This window comes from Lissotriton helveticus, chromosome 1_1 (genome assembly GCF_964261635.1).
Source record: "Lissotriton helveticus chromosome 1_1, aLisHel1.1, whole genome shotgun sequence".
In the NCBI taxonomy this organism is placed as follows: domain Eukaryota; kingdom Metazoa; phylum Chordata; class Amphibia; order Caudata; family Salamandridae; genus Lissotriton; species Lissotriton helveticus.
Window position 1 is genome coordinate 1,127,750,060 of NC_136057.1, and position 14,917 is coordinate 1,127,764,976.

At 41.2% G+C, this 14,917-nt stretch overlaps 1 protein-coding gene across 1 annotated transcript in view; it reads left to right on the forward strand.

The window, feature by feature from the left end:
- Positions 1-14,917, forward strand: part of OTOGL (otogelin like) — a 1,067,300-nt gene that overhangs the window by 695,616 nt on the left and 356,767 nt on the right. The window contains exons 35-36 of the mRNA XM_078649280.1: positions 1,809-1,888; positions 3,413-6,129. Coding sequence (XP_078505406.1) covers positions 1,809-1,888; positions 3,413-6,129 — 2,797 coding nt within the window. The remainder of the gene's footprint in view (positions 1-1,808; positions 1,889-3,412; positions 6,130-14,917) is intronic.

Sequence of the window (14,917 nt, forward strand, 5' to 3'; positions counted from 1 at the left end):
GAATGGTTATCTTGCGAATATAGCATTGAATTTAATATGCAGTATTTAACAATAGGCACAGAATGTGATGAAGCGTATTTTAAGATCAGTATGGTGTGTAAATGTTACAAAGGTTTTCATCCGTTTACTCAATTTTCCTTTTGCAGCCTAGTGATAATGTGTTTAAGGTATAATAATATTCTTATTAGTAGTGGTAGTAACAATATTAATAATCATAACATAATAATAATATGCATTGATGCACTTCAGATACTTGGTTAGTATAGTGGTGGCGCAAACTAGGGCCCAACATCTGTGCCTCAATAGAGGCAGGGTCCTAGACTCATTGCAGACAGAGGTAGCGTCCTGACTGCACTTCCCCTGTTAAGGATGGGCAGGTTAGCCATCCCTAATATGGTACTTCTGCTGCGCTGCTTATATTTGCTGCAAATGGACTGGAGGTGCCAACACTGGACTTGTACTACTATGCAGCACATTTACCACATGCAGCGCAATTGCTGGAGGCAGGTGACAGATGGGAGAAGCGCTTACTGGCAGGTATGGTTGAGGCAAGTCGGTTGCCTGAGCTGTATATGGGGGGTCTCGGGCGATATGCCATATGTGGCTCCATATCGGCGATCCTGCATTCAAATATCCAAGTATTATTGGGAAGAGCTCTTGGAGACATCTCTCTACACTCCCTCTTGCTTTCTTCATTCCTGGCTTAGCAGATTTCGTCTGTTCATGACTAAGATTCTGTGGTCCTGATGAGAACCCTGTTACCTGTTGGGTTCAAAATGCGTCAACCTATTTGTTGTGTTATGTCAAACAAACGTGTTGTAAATTAGTTCGTCCACTGGTGCACTGTAAATAATTTTTGGACGCTGTGATACTTGTTAGTTGGATTTGGGTGTGCGCCATTGGCTTGGCAATGAGCCTGTGTAGGGAACGAACCCTCCTTCAACCCCTAGCAACTGGAGCGATTATCAGTTACAGAATGACAATCTAGTTCCATGCACACTAATGAAACTGCAAGTTAATTACTCTCGATTATTATTCACTGTGCACTGTAATTCACGTTTTTACTACTCTGCGTTGTCTTTTGTAAAGGTGAAAAATTCAGGTTTGAAACAAAATAATATTATTATGCAATATTAATTATCTTATCGAAAATCAGCTCCCTTTTTATGTTCCTCCTCTTCTCAAGGTATTTGTGCCTCTTTAGAATCCTCTACTCATGCTCTTTCTGTTCTCCCCATTTTTGTCTATTTTCCTCCAGTAATCGTTTTTTCACTTTTGTAGGTCAGCTCTCTTTTCCTGTCTCTCCTCTTGACTTAATCTCACCTTGGACCTTTTTGTGTATTTAGTCGCATCTCTTTCCCTCTACTCTCCCTGTTTCTCAAGATGCCTTACCATTGTCTAGGACTTTGGTCTTTGTACTATAGTTAATTTCTATCTCACATTATCTTGTTTGCAGTGTTTCTCACCTTACTTTTTCCTTGGCATGACTTTCTGCCCTCGGTCTCTGCATCCTCCAAGCTATAACTTTATTGTCTTTTATTCTGTTCATAAACTGCGTGCACCATTCCCTCCACTTATTCTCCTCTATTAACAAAACCCTTGTGGCTCAGAGTCTTGGCCTATAACTCTACAAATTCTGTCCCTTACTGAATTTCGGCACAGTGGCACCTCAGTGGTTAAGTTGTGCTTAATGCACATTTGAAATAAATTAAATGCAAGTTTATTATTATTGTTAGTGTTGTTGTCATTGTTATTATTATATCAGCACTTCTGATTTAAAAAATAACTTTGTGTGTTTTCTTGTAAAGGGTTGAAGGATGTTTACCATACTGTCCCAAACACATGATTCTTGATGAGACCACACTTAAATGTGTTTATCCAGAAGACTGTAAGTATGTTTTACTGGAGATCTGAAATATATCAAATCATCGTCTATAGTGCACTAATTTCCCTTTTTATAACTCTGTTTGTAGTCTTGCTCAGCTGACAAATTTATTATGGGGATGCATATTCTATTGATTAGTGGTATTCTTTAAAAAAAAAGTAATCCAATGAAAGATTGTTTTGGAAATAGATGCCTCTGTATCCTTAATTTTAAAAATATGGAATGCCTGTTTAGAAGGTGTTTTTGTTTCAGTAGGAGGAAAATCAAGGGTAGCTAGAGATTACAGAAGAAAGGTACCAATGCTCAGGCATATAAATAGGCCTTACAGACAATTTTGTGCCTTGCAGGAGCACCACAAAGTTAGTGGGTGAAAAGCAGTTGCTGGGTGGATGGAAACTGCTTCCCCTATACAAAGAGCACATGCAATTGGTGCACCTAACTCAGATTACCCAAAAGTAGACCTGCTAAACCCTGATCATCCGTAGGACAATTTGGATCTTCCACTGTCTGCATCATAAAATACATAAGTGTACTCAAAGATAGCAGTGGTAAAGGGTGCAGAGTCCTAGATCCAGCAAAAAATGAAGTCCGCATAAACAGGAAGTCTGAAGGCAAAAGTCAGGGGGAACCACACTAAGGATGCAGGTCTAACTTTATGTATTATTCTGTTCCCTCTGTTTTTCATGCTAAACTTACGAATTTTGACTTCTGCCATTAATACTCCAAATTCAACTTTGAATGATTAGTGACTCCCTATAAGGTGGCAGAAATATATGCCATTAGCATATATTATTTGTAACACAAAGTTGACTATTGGTTAGGCTCCTTCTGTCTTGTGGCATCTCCTGTAAGATGGTAAGTGATGTATAGTTAGCAACAACAATTGCAGTAGCCTATCCCATTCACTAACCTTGGATTTATATGCTCTATTATTCTTTTTGATATGTTTTGGCTTCTTCGAAGAAAAGTTTGAACCCCTTTGCTAATCCGCCCTGTTTCTTTTTTAATTTCCTTATAAACTATTCTCTTTTATTTAAACATTCTGTGGACATTTAAACTCCATGTCTATGTTCTTTAGGTGTATCTGTTGTTTTGTTGTTCTAGTACATCTAACATCTCAAGCCTGTTCTATGGTCCTTGACTACATACTTCAGCCCAGTTACAAAAAATGAAGCAACACACCTTTAATGACCACTGTTTTTTTTGTGGATCTAGGTTGTAAAACTTTCCAATGATAAGAAGTGATTTTTCTATTCTCAGTCACCTACGTTAGAACCAATTTACACAGATAACTGGAGCTGATGGGCATGAGAATAATCTAGAAGTCTTGATTCTTATTATGTACTGCATTGACACATTTAAAATGTAATGGCAGTTACGATGTGAGAGCATCCAATTTACTGTGTTAAGAAGGGCAGAGTTTGACTCCCTTCAAAGTTGATATTCTGTTTAACTGCAACATCATTGTCACATTATCTTTATTCATTGTCTTTCATACATAATAATGAATGTACTGTCTTGTTGCAGGCATTCCCATTAGGCCAACTGAAACAGCTGTGACAAAGACTCCTAAAACAAAGCCAACAATTTCAACAACATCTTTAGAAGCTACTGTGGAGATGTCTCGTACAACAATTTCAAGTGTAAAAACAGTATTAACATCAATTGCCACTGATGGTCATAAAGAAATCATACCAGCCCCTACAAGTGTTATGGAACACATTACAACAGCAACGTCTACCACACTAAGAGGAGTAAACACTACATTGCCATCAATCTCAACTGTAATTCATTCTCTGGAGCCACCAGAGACAACCACATTGCAAACTTATCATCTATCCTCAAGTCCTGGTTCTTCAGGGTTTCCAACAATGACTCATATAACTGAATTGCCAGTTGAATTAAAAACAGTTGTGCCTGCCATAGGGATTTCAACACCTTTTGAAACCTCAACAGCATCCTTAAGAACCACAACATTCCATACAAGTCCATTACAATCTATGGTTTCTTCATCAATGACAACTGAAAAAAAGCTTCAAACATATAGTTATACTGGGCAAAACACAACTGCTGTCTCAAGACTTTCTGCTGCTTCAGGATCCTCATCTTTGCAGACATCTCTATACTCACGTCCCGCAACAACTTTATTGACATCCTTGCCTACTGGTTCATTTGGATTAGATAATGTCACATCAAGAACACCTGTAGAAATATTGGTAACTATAAGGCCTTCTTCGATTGCCCTTTCTCACTCACCTGTAACATCAACAACTACATCACCAACAGCACCCTCTTCACCAAAATCAGTCTTTAACAAAACAACATTTTCATCTTTGACAGAATTTACAATGCAGCCATTACAATCAAATTTGACTATTGAACCAATGTCTACCACCACAATAGATTCAACTAAGTCAGCTGCAACACCATTAATAACACTTTCAAGCTTGAGTGAAAAATTAACATCTGCTGCCTCCTATACACAAGAGGCTACTTCAAGGACTTTGATCTCTAAACTAAGTAGTACATCTCCATTTGTCTCAATCTTACCATTGCAGACAACTGAATCCTCTCTCCAAAAGTTAAGGACTAGTACCTCTGTGATTCGCACTTCAATATTAAATACACCTTTGGATGAGCTGCACACTTCTAAAGATCAAACAAAAGAAGTTGTTACCATAGGAGTTTCTGAGAGTCCTTCAATTACATTAGCAACTTCTGTAGAGTTATCATCAGTCTCTACTACAACTCCTTTCACAACCTTGGAAGCCAGATCATCATCCATAGCTTCAAGAACAGTACACATATCTACATTAATGCCTCCTTCACTGACATCTCAAAAACCCAAAGCACCTGGCGAAGCTACAGGTTCCACAAAGAGCCACCACATAGAACAAACATCTATCGCAGTATCTTCTCCAGCCATTTCCCAAACATCTGAGGGACCTATTACACAAACAAGCCTGACTGAAAGTCTACATGCAGCACAGAGCACCTTACCTTCAATTCCTGAAAGCACAGGAGAGTCATTGAGGGCTACCACATCTGCTACAACTCAATTTACATTGCCTGTGTCAGCGAGTGTTTCAGCTACACCAGTAACATCTAGAAGTATGTCACTAACTGGTGCAGACTCCTCAGTTATTACTCAAGCAACATCACTGGCAATGTTATCCTCAATACCAGCGCATATCTCTTCAAAAACTCCAAGATCATACCAGACATCATCTTTCCTAAGGACTTCCACGTCTACAATAAAAATAACTCCAGAATTGATAACTGATCAAACTGTTGTTCAGACACCTATTGCAATACCATACACAAAGGTTTTTCCAAGTAGTCCAGGCACAGTACACACTGCTGATGCTTCACTAACTCCTAAAATATCTGTATCTGCTTCCAGCACTAATATATCAAAAGGTACTTCCCCAGGTTTTTCTGTAGGTGGTATTGAAAGTCAATCTACTACTACATCTGCACCCTTTGCAACTTCTTCACAATCCAGTTTGATTTTGACTACAACTGGATCAACAAGAAGCCCTCTAACAGAACATAAAATAGACACAATACCATCTGGAACATTAAGCACTGGGATTCCTCTTAATGCTACTTTCCCAGCTCCAGCTTCTACTCCAGTCAGTGTGTCCATGCTACCAGCAGCATCATCTTTCCCCACCATATTTAATCTTTCTGTGACAGAAAGAACCCTGTTGTCTAATGTTAGTCATTTTCAACTTCACACTTCATCTGTAGCACCAACTCAAGAAACCTCTAGTGAATTGTTATATACTTCCAAATTTTCGTTATCCACTCCTAGCTATTTCCCTACCTCATATGTAACAAAAGGGACAAAGCCTGTGGTTGCTGCGGAAACATCAGAGCTGTCATTATTACCAACTTCCAATGCCACAGCTCCCTTAACAGAGGAAATCAGTAAAGGTACAATTGGATTTACATATTCACTGGAAATCTCCAATGTAACTGTTGCAACAAATACAACATTGATCCCATTGTACAATTTAACAGAACCAGGGAAAGAACCAGACACAAAATCAACAGAAATCACTATGACGGATGCATCTCAATCTAGTCATGCAATGATGTCTTCTTCCATTGTGCAATTCGGAATCCAAACCTCATTCACAGATATAGAAATGATGGATAACATTACAGCTGTTCCTGAACATACCTCATATGGAACTATGATAGACACGCTGGTATCAAGTGGAGCCTCAGAATGCATGGTATGAAATACTTCACAAACGTAACCAGTTTATGGTCAACTCAGTTAATCATCTTTGACTCTCATTATCACTTCAATTACAGATGTATTTAAGCAATGACGCAGAGTCAGGTTATGAAAGGATTAATGCACACAAATTAGATGTGGGTCTTTTTCAGATAATCATTTTTACTCAATAACAAGTCACGTTTTTATTGAAGGACTGTCTTTGTTCAAGGAAAAGGCAAACTCCTATTTGCAAAAAACAGTTGAGCTGGTTTATTTCTACAATGTATGCCGAGAGAACATATTTACACAATGCAACAATTAGATAAATGTACCAGGTAGCTGTATCCATAGTGCAGTCTACCTTTTGTGTATATCAGTATCAGTATGTCAAAAGAAACAAAGTCGAAGATAAGAATTTCGCTTCATATTTCGTAGGGTGGCAATAGTGTTTTGTATGTCTTTTAGCATACATAGGAATTTAAAGGGAGATTATGGAGTACTGCTGTGCGTTAGATGATGGAGAAAAGGAAATAGATGGAAAAGACATTAGAAAACAAAAAAGAGCCCCACTTACAGAGCCATGGGTTTCTCTATAGATGCCTGAGAAGCAGGAGGTGGAGGAGTCAGTTAATGCAACAAGTAAATTGGTTAGAACAGGGAAGGGCAGAAAAAAGGTGATCATAATCTAGAATGTGTTACAGATCTGTCTACCTTGAAACAATGTGTACTGTACTAATCTATAGAGAAAGAATGATTTGAAATGTCCCTGGGGAAGAGAACGTGGGTTTGAGCCCAGCACTACCTGACAGCCACCCCTACACTTCTACCAAAATGCGGAGTATAGGGGAGGAGATGTAGCCTTATGGCTAGAGCGTTCAACTTTGAAGCTGGGGAACCGGGTTCCAGTCTCTGCAACAAGGCTCAACATCCTCTGATTCTGGGCAAATCATTTAATCTCCCTATGCCTAACAATAATGAATGTGTCCATCTGTAACAAAACTAGTGCTCATGTAAAGCGCTCTGATATTTATCATTCTGGGGTGAGGGGATGCATACCTTGAAGTTCCCTTCAAATGGCCTACTGCTGCAAGGAGTCTCCACACGTGGGCTAGAAACCTACTCTGTGCTGGGTTCTCCATGCCACCATGTGTTTACTGTGTGATATCCGCTTCACTGGGTGACACACTGTGACTCGCAATTGCCTATGCATGTAGGAATTGCAATAAAATTTGCAATTCCTTAACATTAGCAAATAGTGATTAGAAAATTGCGAATCGCTATTAGCTAATTTGACTCCATTTATTCCTATGGGCCTACAGGCCCATATGAATGAATGGTATTGCATTTGCAAATTGCAAATACCAAATTGGTAATCGCAAATTGCGAATGCAAATCCATGGGTGCCCGTGGGCCTACGGCCCCCCTGAAGCACCCCCGTAAAAAGGTAAGTGTGCACATGTGAAGCACACACATGCCCTAAGGGCATGTGTGTGCTACATGGCACTTTAAAAAATGCATCTATCTGCATTTTTCAGAGCATGCACAAATTACCATCAACTTGAAGTTCATGGTAATTAGCGTTTCCTATATTCACAGTTCGCATTTAGGAAAGGCTACATACATTGGCAAATAGGGATTCGCAAATTGCAATTCCATAATAACAGTTGCAATTTAGGTAATCGCTAAAAATTGCAATGACCTAAATTGCAAATGGCAAAAGGTACATGCATCTGAAAAGGCTTTTTTCCATTAAAAAACGGGTCGATTCCCAGCAAATGGAAAAAGGCTTGACGCATGAACCCCTAAATTTGCTAGCTAATAAGGCCATCAGAAAATGAGAACATTAAGAAAAAAACTGTAATGTCAATAGCTGAGCGCATGCCCAACTCCTCTCTGATTACCATCATCTGGCACATCCATTTTAAGGCCCGTAGCTCTTGTAACACGGGGATACCAGGCCAGTGTGCTGCAAGTTAATGTGAGGAAATGTTTGCCTCATTAGAAATCATCATTGGCAAAAGGAATAGATCCCTGAAACTCTTGATGTCCACTAAAGGACGCACCTCAATTTATTGTGCATCCTTATCAACATATATTGCTAAGGAAAAAAGAATTATCATGGACATGATCCAGCGCTGCTCTAAAACAAAACCTCCAAACCCTCACTATATATCCTAGGAGCTATCACAGTTTACTCGTCGGTGGGGCCCAAAACACTGCGAGTCACTCATTCACACAAATCACCCTGCTCCCAAGATCAGTGAAATAACCAGAGGATGAGCTGCTGGAATAGCGGAGTGTCCTACTTCATCTATTTAATCTAAATTCTATATATTATATACATCTGCAGTTTATTGGCTCTTATCATGGTTTTAATTCTCGAGAAAACATTAAGACACCCCAATGTTTGGTCAATGGATCAGCTAGTAAAAGTTAACTAATGGGCAACAAGACCAGCTTAATTCTCCATTTATTTAATTGTTATTTAGAATTTTAAATCTCCTAGCATGACCTTATTTTATTAATCCTTTAGTTCAAATTCAATTAAACATTTGATTAATTCACCTAAAGAAAGAGAAATTTAAATTCAAACAGTTTACATTTATTATCAGAATAGTTTAGAAAATAAGTCAAAGACATATTACCAATCTTCTTCATTATTATTATTATTATTAAAAATATTTGTAACGCGCTCTATCACCATTGGTTTCTTGGCGCTGAATAGACAAAAGAGGGGACCGAAAGCAGGAGGTTAGTCGAAGGCAGCTTGAAAGAGCAAAGTTTTTAGAAGTCTGCGAAAGCAGTCAAGCTTTGAACAGAGACGAAGGGGAAGGGGAAGGGAGTTCCAGGTGGAGGGGGCCAGGACGGAAAAACTCAGACCACCGTGTTTTTTCCTATTAAATCTGGGCACCACGAGGAGGTTTGATGAGGCTGAGCGAAGGGCTCTTGTAGGGATGTGACGGGTCAGAGCCGAGGAGATGAAAACAGGCGCTGCATCAGATAGGGCTTTAAAGGTGGTACATGCCAGTTTAAAGGTGCAGCGTTTGGATACCGGGAGCCAGTGTAAGCTGCGAAGGAGGGGAGTGACATGTTGGTGCTTAGGCTGGTGGAAGATCAGGCGGGCGGCCTGATTCTGCACCAGCTGCAGCCGTTGAAGGTGGCAAGCTGGAATCCCAGCATAAAGAATATTGGCATAATCGAGCCTGGAGGTGATAAGCGCAATGACCACTTGGGTCAGGGCTTCCTTACTGAAGTACCTGCTGATCTTACGGATCCGCCTGAGGTGGAAAAAACAGGCAGAAGTGACCGCGTTGATCTGGGGTCGCATTGACAGGTCCTCAGAAATAATCACCCCCAGGCTTTTGACGGAGCTCACAGGAGAGGGTGCTAGCCCCAAAGAAGTTGGCCAGAACGTGGAGTTCCAGGGATGGTTGGGGCCTCCTACCAGGACGAGCTCAGTTTTTGTGGGGTTCAGCTTTAAGTGGCTGCAGTGCATCCACTCCGCGATGGTCATCATGGTGGTCTGAAAGTCAGTGCGGGAGGAAGGGAGGGAGTCTATGGGAAAAATTAACTGAAGGTCATCAGCGTAATTAAATATTGTGACCGGGGAGTGACGGAGGGAAGCTAATAAGGGTTGGAGGTACAAATTAAAAAGGAGAGGAGAAAGTGCTGAGCCCTGAGGGACTCCGCAAGGAAGGGAAGTGTAAGAAGCGGAGAAAGAGGATAAGTGGACAGACTGAGATCGTTGATGGAGAAAAGATCTAAGCCAGTCAAGGGCCACACCCTGAATGCCGGCATTGTGGACACGGTCGATCAAAAGCGTGTGATCGACCGTGTCAAAAGCTGCCGAAAGGTCTAATAGGACAAGGGCTTGAGGGGTGTTACTATCCGCACCTTTCCTAAGGGTGTCCATAACAGCAACAATGACCGCCTCGGTGGAGTGGAGGGGTCTAAATCCTGCTTGTTGGGGGTCTAAGAAGGAGGATTGCTCTATAAAGGAGCTCAAACGGCGGGTGACAAAGGTCTCCAGGATCTTTCCTAAATAAGGTAGGAGAGAGATAGGTCTGTAATTGCTGAGTATAGAGGGGTCTGCGGTAGATTTCTTTAGTATCGGTAAAACTGCAGCTTGCTTAAAAGAAGATGGGACCTTCCCGATGGCAAGGGAGTTGTTGAGTAATGCCAAAGGGGGGCCTGGGCAGGCAAGGAAAGCTTCTTTCAAGACCTGCGGGGGGCAGCAGTCGTTAGGGGAGCCCGAACTGACTTTATGAAGAAGATTAGTGAACTCTTCTAAGGATATCGGAGGGAACTCTGTAAGGATATTAGTATTTGTGGGGGGGAGGAACGGAGAAGTGGGGGAAGCCGGAGATGGAATATTATTTTTTATTGTGATTATTTTATCTGTAAAATAAGAATTGAGTGAGTCGCAGAGGGATTGAGTCGGCTGTGGTTGAAGGGTGACTCTATCTGGCATGGAGAGCTCATTTACGATTGAGAAAATATCCTTAGTTTTATTGTTGGAGTTCAAAATTTTTTGGGAAAAGTATGCCGTCTTGGCCTCCAAGATTAATTGTTTATAGGATTTCAGAGCCTCAATGTAGGCTAGTTTAAGCAGAGGGTCGTAATGGCGACGCCAACGGCGTTCAGATTGTGGCAGTGCAAGTTTTTCTGCTTTAAGTTGGTCCGTGAACCAACGTTGAGCGTCGTGAGGACGCTTGGTTTTAATTTTCTTTAGAGGAGCAACTTCATCGCTAGCCTGTTGCAGCCATGCATCAAGAGAATCAGCTTGAAGCTCTAATGAGGTCGACGACAGGGGTGCGGTAGCGATCAGTGAATCCAGAAAGTCCGGCAAGTTGGCCCTTTTCCAGTTGCGAGCCATGATGTTGGAGGAACGGAGAGGGGGCCAGAGGGTGTGCAAATGTAGGTGGAAAGAGATGAAATAGTGATCAGACCAGGAGCAAGGGAAAACCGAGGGAGATGATATGTCGATATTAGAAGTCCAAACTTGGTCGAGAGTATGACCTTTCAGATGGGTGGGGGTGTGGATGTGTTGGGTAAGATTCATGCCTGTGAGCAGGTCTGTGAATTCCACCGACAGATGATTTTCATGGACATCGGCTGGCCAGTAATTAAAATCGCCAATTACCACGATATTGGCGTGGTTAATTGCTAAGTGAGCAATTGCGTCACTGAAGAGTTGGGGAAAGAGGGGCATAGGGTCCGGGGGTCTATAAACAAGGACACAAACGAAGGAAGATTTGGGGGAGGAAAATTTTAGTGCCAATAGTTCAGTGTTTAGGATCGAATTTACTGAAATTTCCGAGAAAACATGTTCAGAGCGGATAATAGCCGCCACGCCGCCCCCAGTCCTCCCAGCAGGACGGTTGCTGTGCAAAATGTAGTATCCCGAAGGGATAGCAGCGAGAATATCAGGGGCGGAGTCTTCAGTGATCCAAGTCTCTGTTAAGAGGAGAATATCGATAGAGCTATGGATCAATAATTGAAACGCCTCAAGCTGATGGCGAATAAGGGAACGGGTGTTAAGATAAAAGATTGACAAGGAGGTGGAATTTTGTGGGACAGAAGGGGTCAGATCGTGAAGAGGGGCCAGCGCCGAAAAGGCGGAAGGAATAAGAATGCCACATGTCAAGGCCGCCTTAACAGCATGGGTAGGAATAGGTCCTGATATGTTAAGGCTCAGGAGGTCAGAGAAGGTGTAGGAATAAAAATCAGCAATAGAAATCAGGGTTAAAGCGGAAGTGTTCCCAAATACAGCCTCTCTATTCTTTCTCGATGTTCACCACCCATCAGGACTTCGTCCCCATCAAAAGTTAAAGTCAGGAAAAATGTCAAAGTCTTTGCACCGAGGAAAAAATCGATCAGTCCGACAGCATGTTTGCCTCAGTTCCTACTTGATGAAACACAGAAGTTACCATGTCAGACAGGTTCTTGCAGTAATCCAGTATGATATCATCATTAATAGTCAACAGTTTATCAACTGGCACAAATGCTTGTCTCATCACTCTTCCCATCAGAATCTCATGAGGACTCAATCCTGTCTTTCTATCATGTATACTTCGTAGGGTCATCAGAGCAAGCGGCAAAGCATCAGGCCATTTCAGTCCAGTGGCCAAACACATTTTTGCAATTCTGTCCTTTATTGTTCCATTTACTTGCTCAACTACCCCAGAAGCCTCTGGTCTGTAGGCACAATGTAATTTCTAACAAATGTCCAGTGCCTCACAAATCATCTGTATTGACTCATTATGAAAATGAGTTCATCGGTCACTCTAAATTGTTACTGGGAAACCAATACATGGAGTGATCTCTCTTAACAATAGTTTTGCAACAGTCACTCCATCATTTCGTCTGTTAGGGAAGGCCTCCACCCACCTGGAAAATAGACAAATGATCACAACTACACATCGAAGCCTATTACAGGGTGGTAACTCAATGAAATCCAATTGCATTCTGGTAAGTGGACCTCCCTCCCGCCCTATGGTTCCCAAACTCACAACTGTTTTCCTTTCTGGGTTTATCTGCTGGCATGCAAGACATCGCTGACAAAGGCTCTCAGCGATCATCCTGAATTTGGAATTATACCAGGTCTGCCTAAATATTCTTATCATGGCATCCCTCCCAATATGAGCCTGACCATGGTACATTCGGGCCATATTAGAGATCATGCTATTAGGCATTACTGGTCTTTCATCCTTGTAAACCCAAATTTCATCTTCTTCTCTTTGTCTACATCCTGCTTTTGACCAAATGTCTTTTTCTTCCTCGCTTGCTTCTTCCTGCACCTGTTTTACCTCCTGCCAGGTCTCAACTACTGTTGTTAGCATTAAAGGACTTGAAACATGTTCCTCCTTTCTGTCCCGATTTATAGATGCAAGATTTTTTCGCACAGTACTTAGCAAAAGAGTCAACAAAGCGGTTGCCTCTGCTAACATAATCATCTCCTTGTTTGTGAGCTGCATATTTCAGAACAGAAATTTTCTCAGGTAACTGAATTGCATCAATCAACATTTTCACAAACTCAGCATTTCTGATGGGGGATCCTGCAGAAGTTAAATAACCTCTTTGAGACCACAGTTGATAATCATGGACAACCCCAAAGCCATACTGACTGTCAGTCACTATGGTGACTCTGATTTCTTTTCCTAGTTCACATGCTCGAATCAAAGAAATCAGCTTCACTACTTGAGCAGAACAAATTCCTTTAAGACAAGATGCTTCCAGGACGTCTGCCACTACAGCATATGCAGTACTCAAAGCAGCCTCATCTGTTTTCAGGCATGACCCATCTACAAACATTACATAATCAGATTCAGGCAATGGCTCATCCTTAATGTCAGGTCTTGGTTTGATACAGACACCTATGATCAACTTACTTTCTCACCTCCACATCCATGACATCAGGTAACAATGTAGAAGGATTAACATTTTCACATTGCGCTATTGTCACATTATCTGCACCCCGAAATACCTTTTCATACTTTGTCATCCAGTTATTGGTAAGGAACTGTGTTTTGGTCCTAGTGAGGAGAATTTTCACGGAATGAGGTACATATACCTTCACTGGGTATACCATCATTATGACTTCACTCTGTTCCAGACTCACACTTGTAGCAGCTACTGCTTTCAGACATCCTGGCAATGCCTTAGCAACTGGATCCAATACAGCTGAGAAATATGCAATTGGCTTTCTCAATTTCCCATGTCTCTGAATTAGAACCGATAATGCACATCCCTCTCATTCACTGCAATACGGTTCAAACTCCTTTTCATAATCAGGTATACCCAATGCTGGTGCTTCACACAGACTGGTTTTCAGGCATTCAAAGGCTTCCATTTCTGCCTTGTTTAGCACCATGGGGTCTTTCACATCTGCTCTTGTCAGTCTCTGCAATGGCTTTGCTATCAGGGAAAATCCACTGATCCATTATTGACAGTAACCTACCATTCCTAGGAACATTCTCACCTGTTTCTGAGTTTTAGAAGGTTTAATTTCCTGTATCATTCTGATTCTTTCTATGGTAACTTGTCTGACTCCTTGGGCAATCTTGTGACCTAGATACTGTACTTCTTTCTGACAGAATTGTAATTTTGATGGTGACACCTTATGTCCTCCTTCTGCCAAATGATTCAGTAACACAATGGTATCTGAAACACATGCATAGCTGGTTCTTGATGCTACCAACAGGTCATCAATATACTGAACCAATACTGAATTTCCAGGCATGTTCAAACTCTCCAATTATTTTTTTAACAGCTGATTAAAGATGGAGGGACTCTCAGTATACCCCTGAGGAATTTGGCACCATGCCAAAATACGGTCTCCAACCCTGAATGCAAATATTGGCTGGCTATCAGGGTGTAATGGAACTGTAAAGAACAAATTACATAGGTCAATGACTGTATACCATTCTGCATCATGTGGAATTTGGTACAGGATCAATGCTGGATTTTGCACAACAGGACAGCATGGGACAACAATTTAATTAACTTTTCGTAAATCCTGTACTATCCTAAATGTTCCATTAGGCTTTTTCAATCCCATTATAGGTGAATTACATGGACTGCTTATTATTTCTCTCAAACTTCCCTGTTCAATCATTTATTATTTATCACCGGAGTTATTCCTTCAATTATTTCTGCTGTGAATTTATACTGAGGAATATTTGGGTAGCTCACTCCTTCTTTGACAGAAACTTTCACAGGATCCACACCTTTCATGAATCCAATATCCTCTCCTGTGAAATGCCACACCTTTTCCTTGACTGTTTTTTTTTTAATTCACC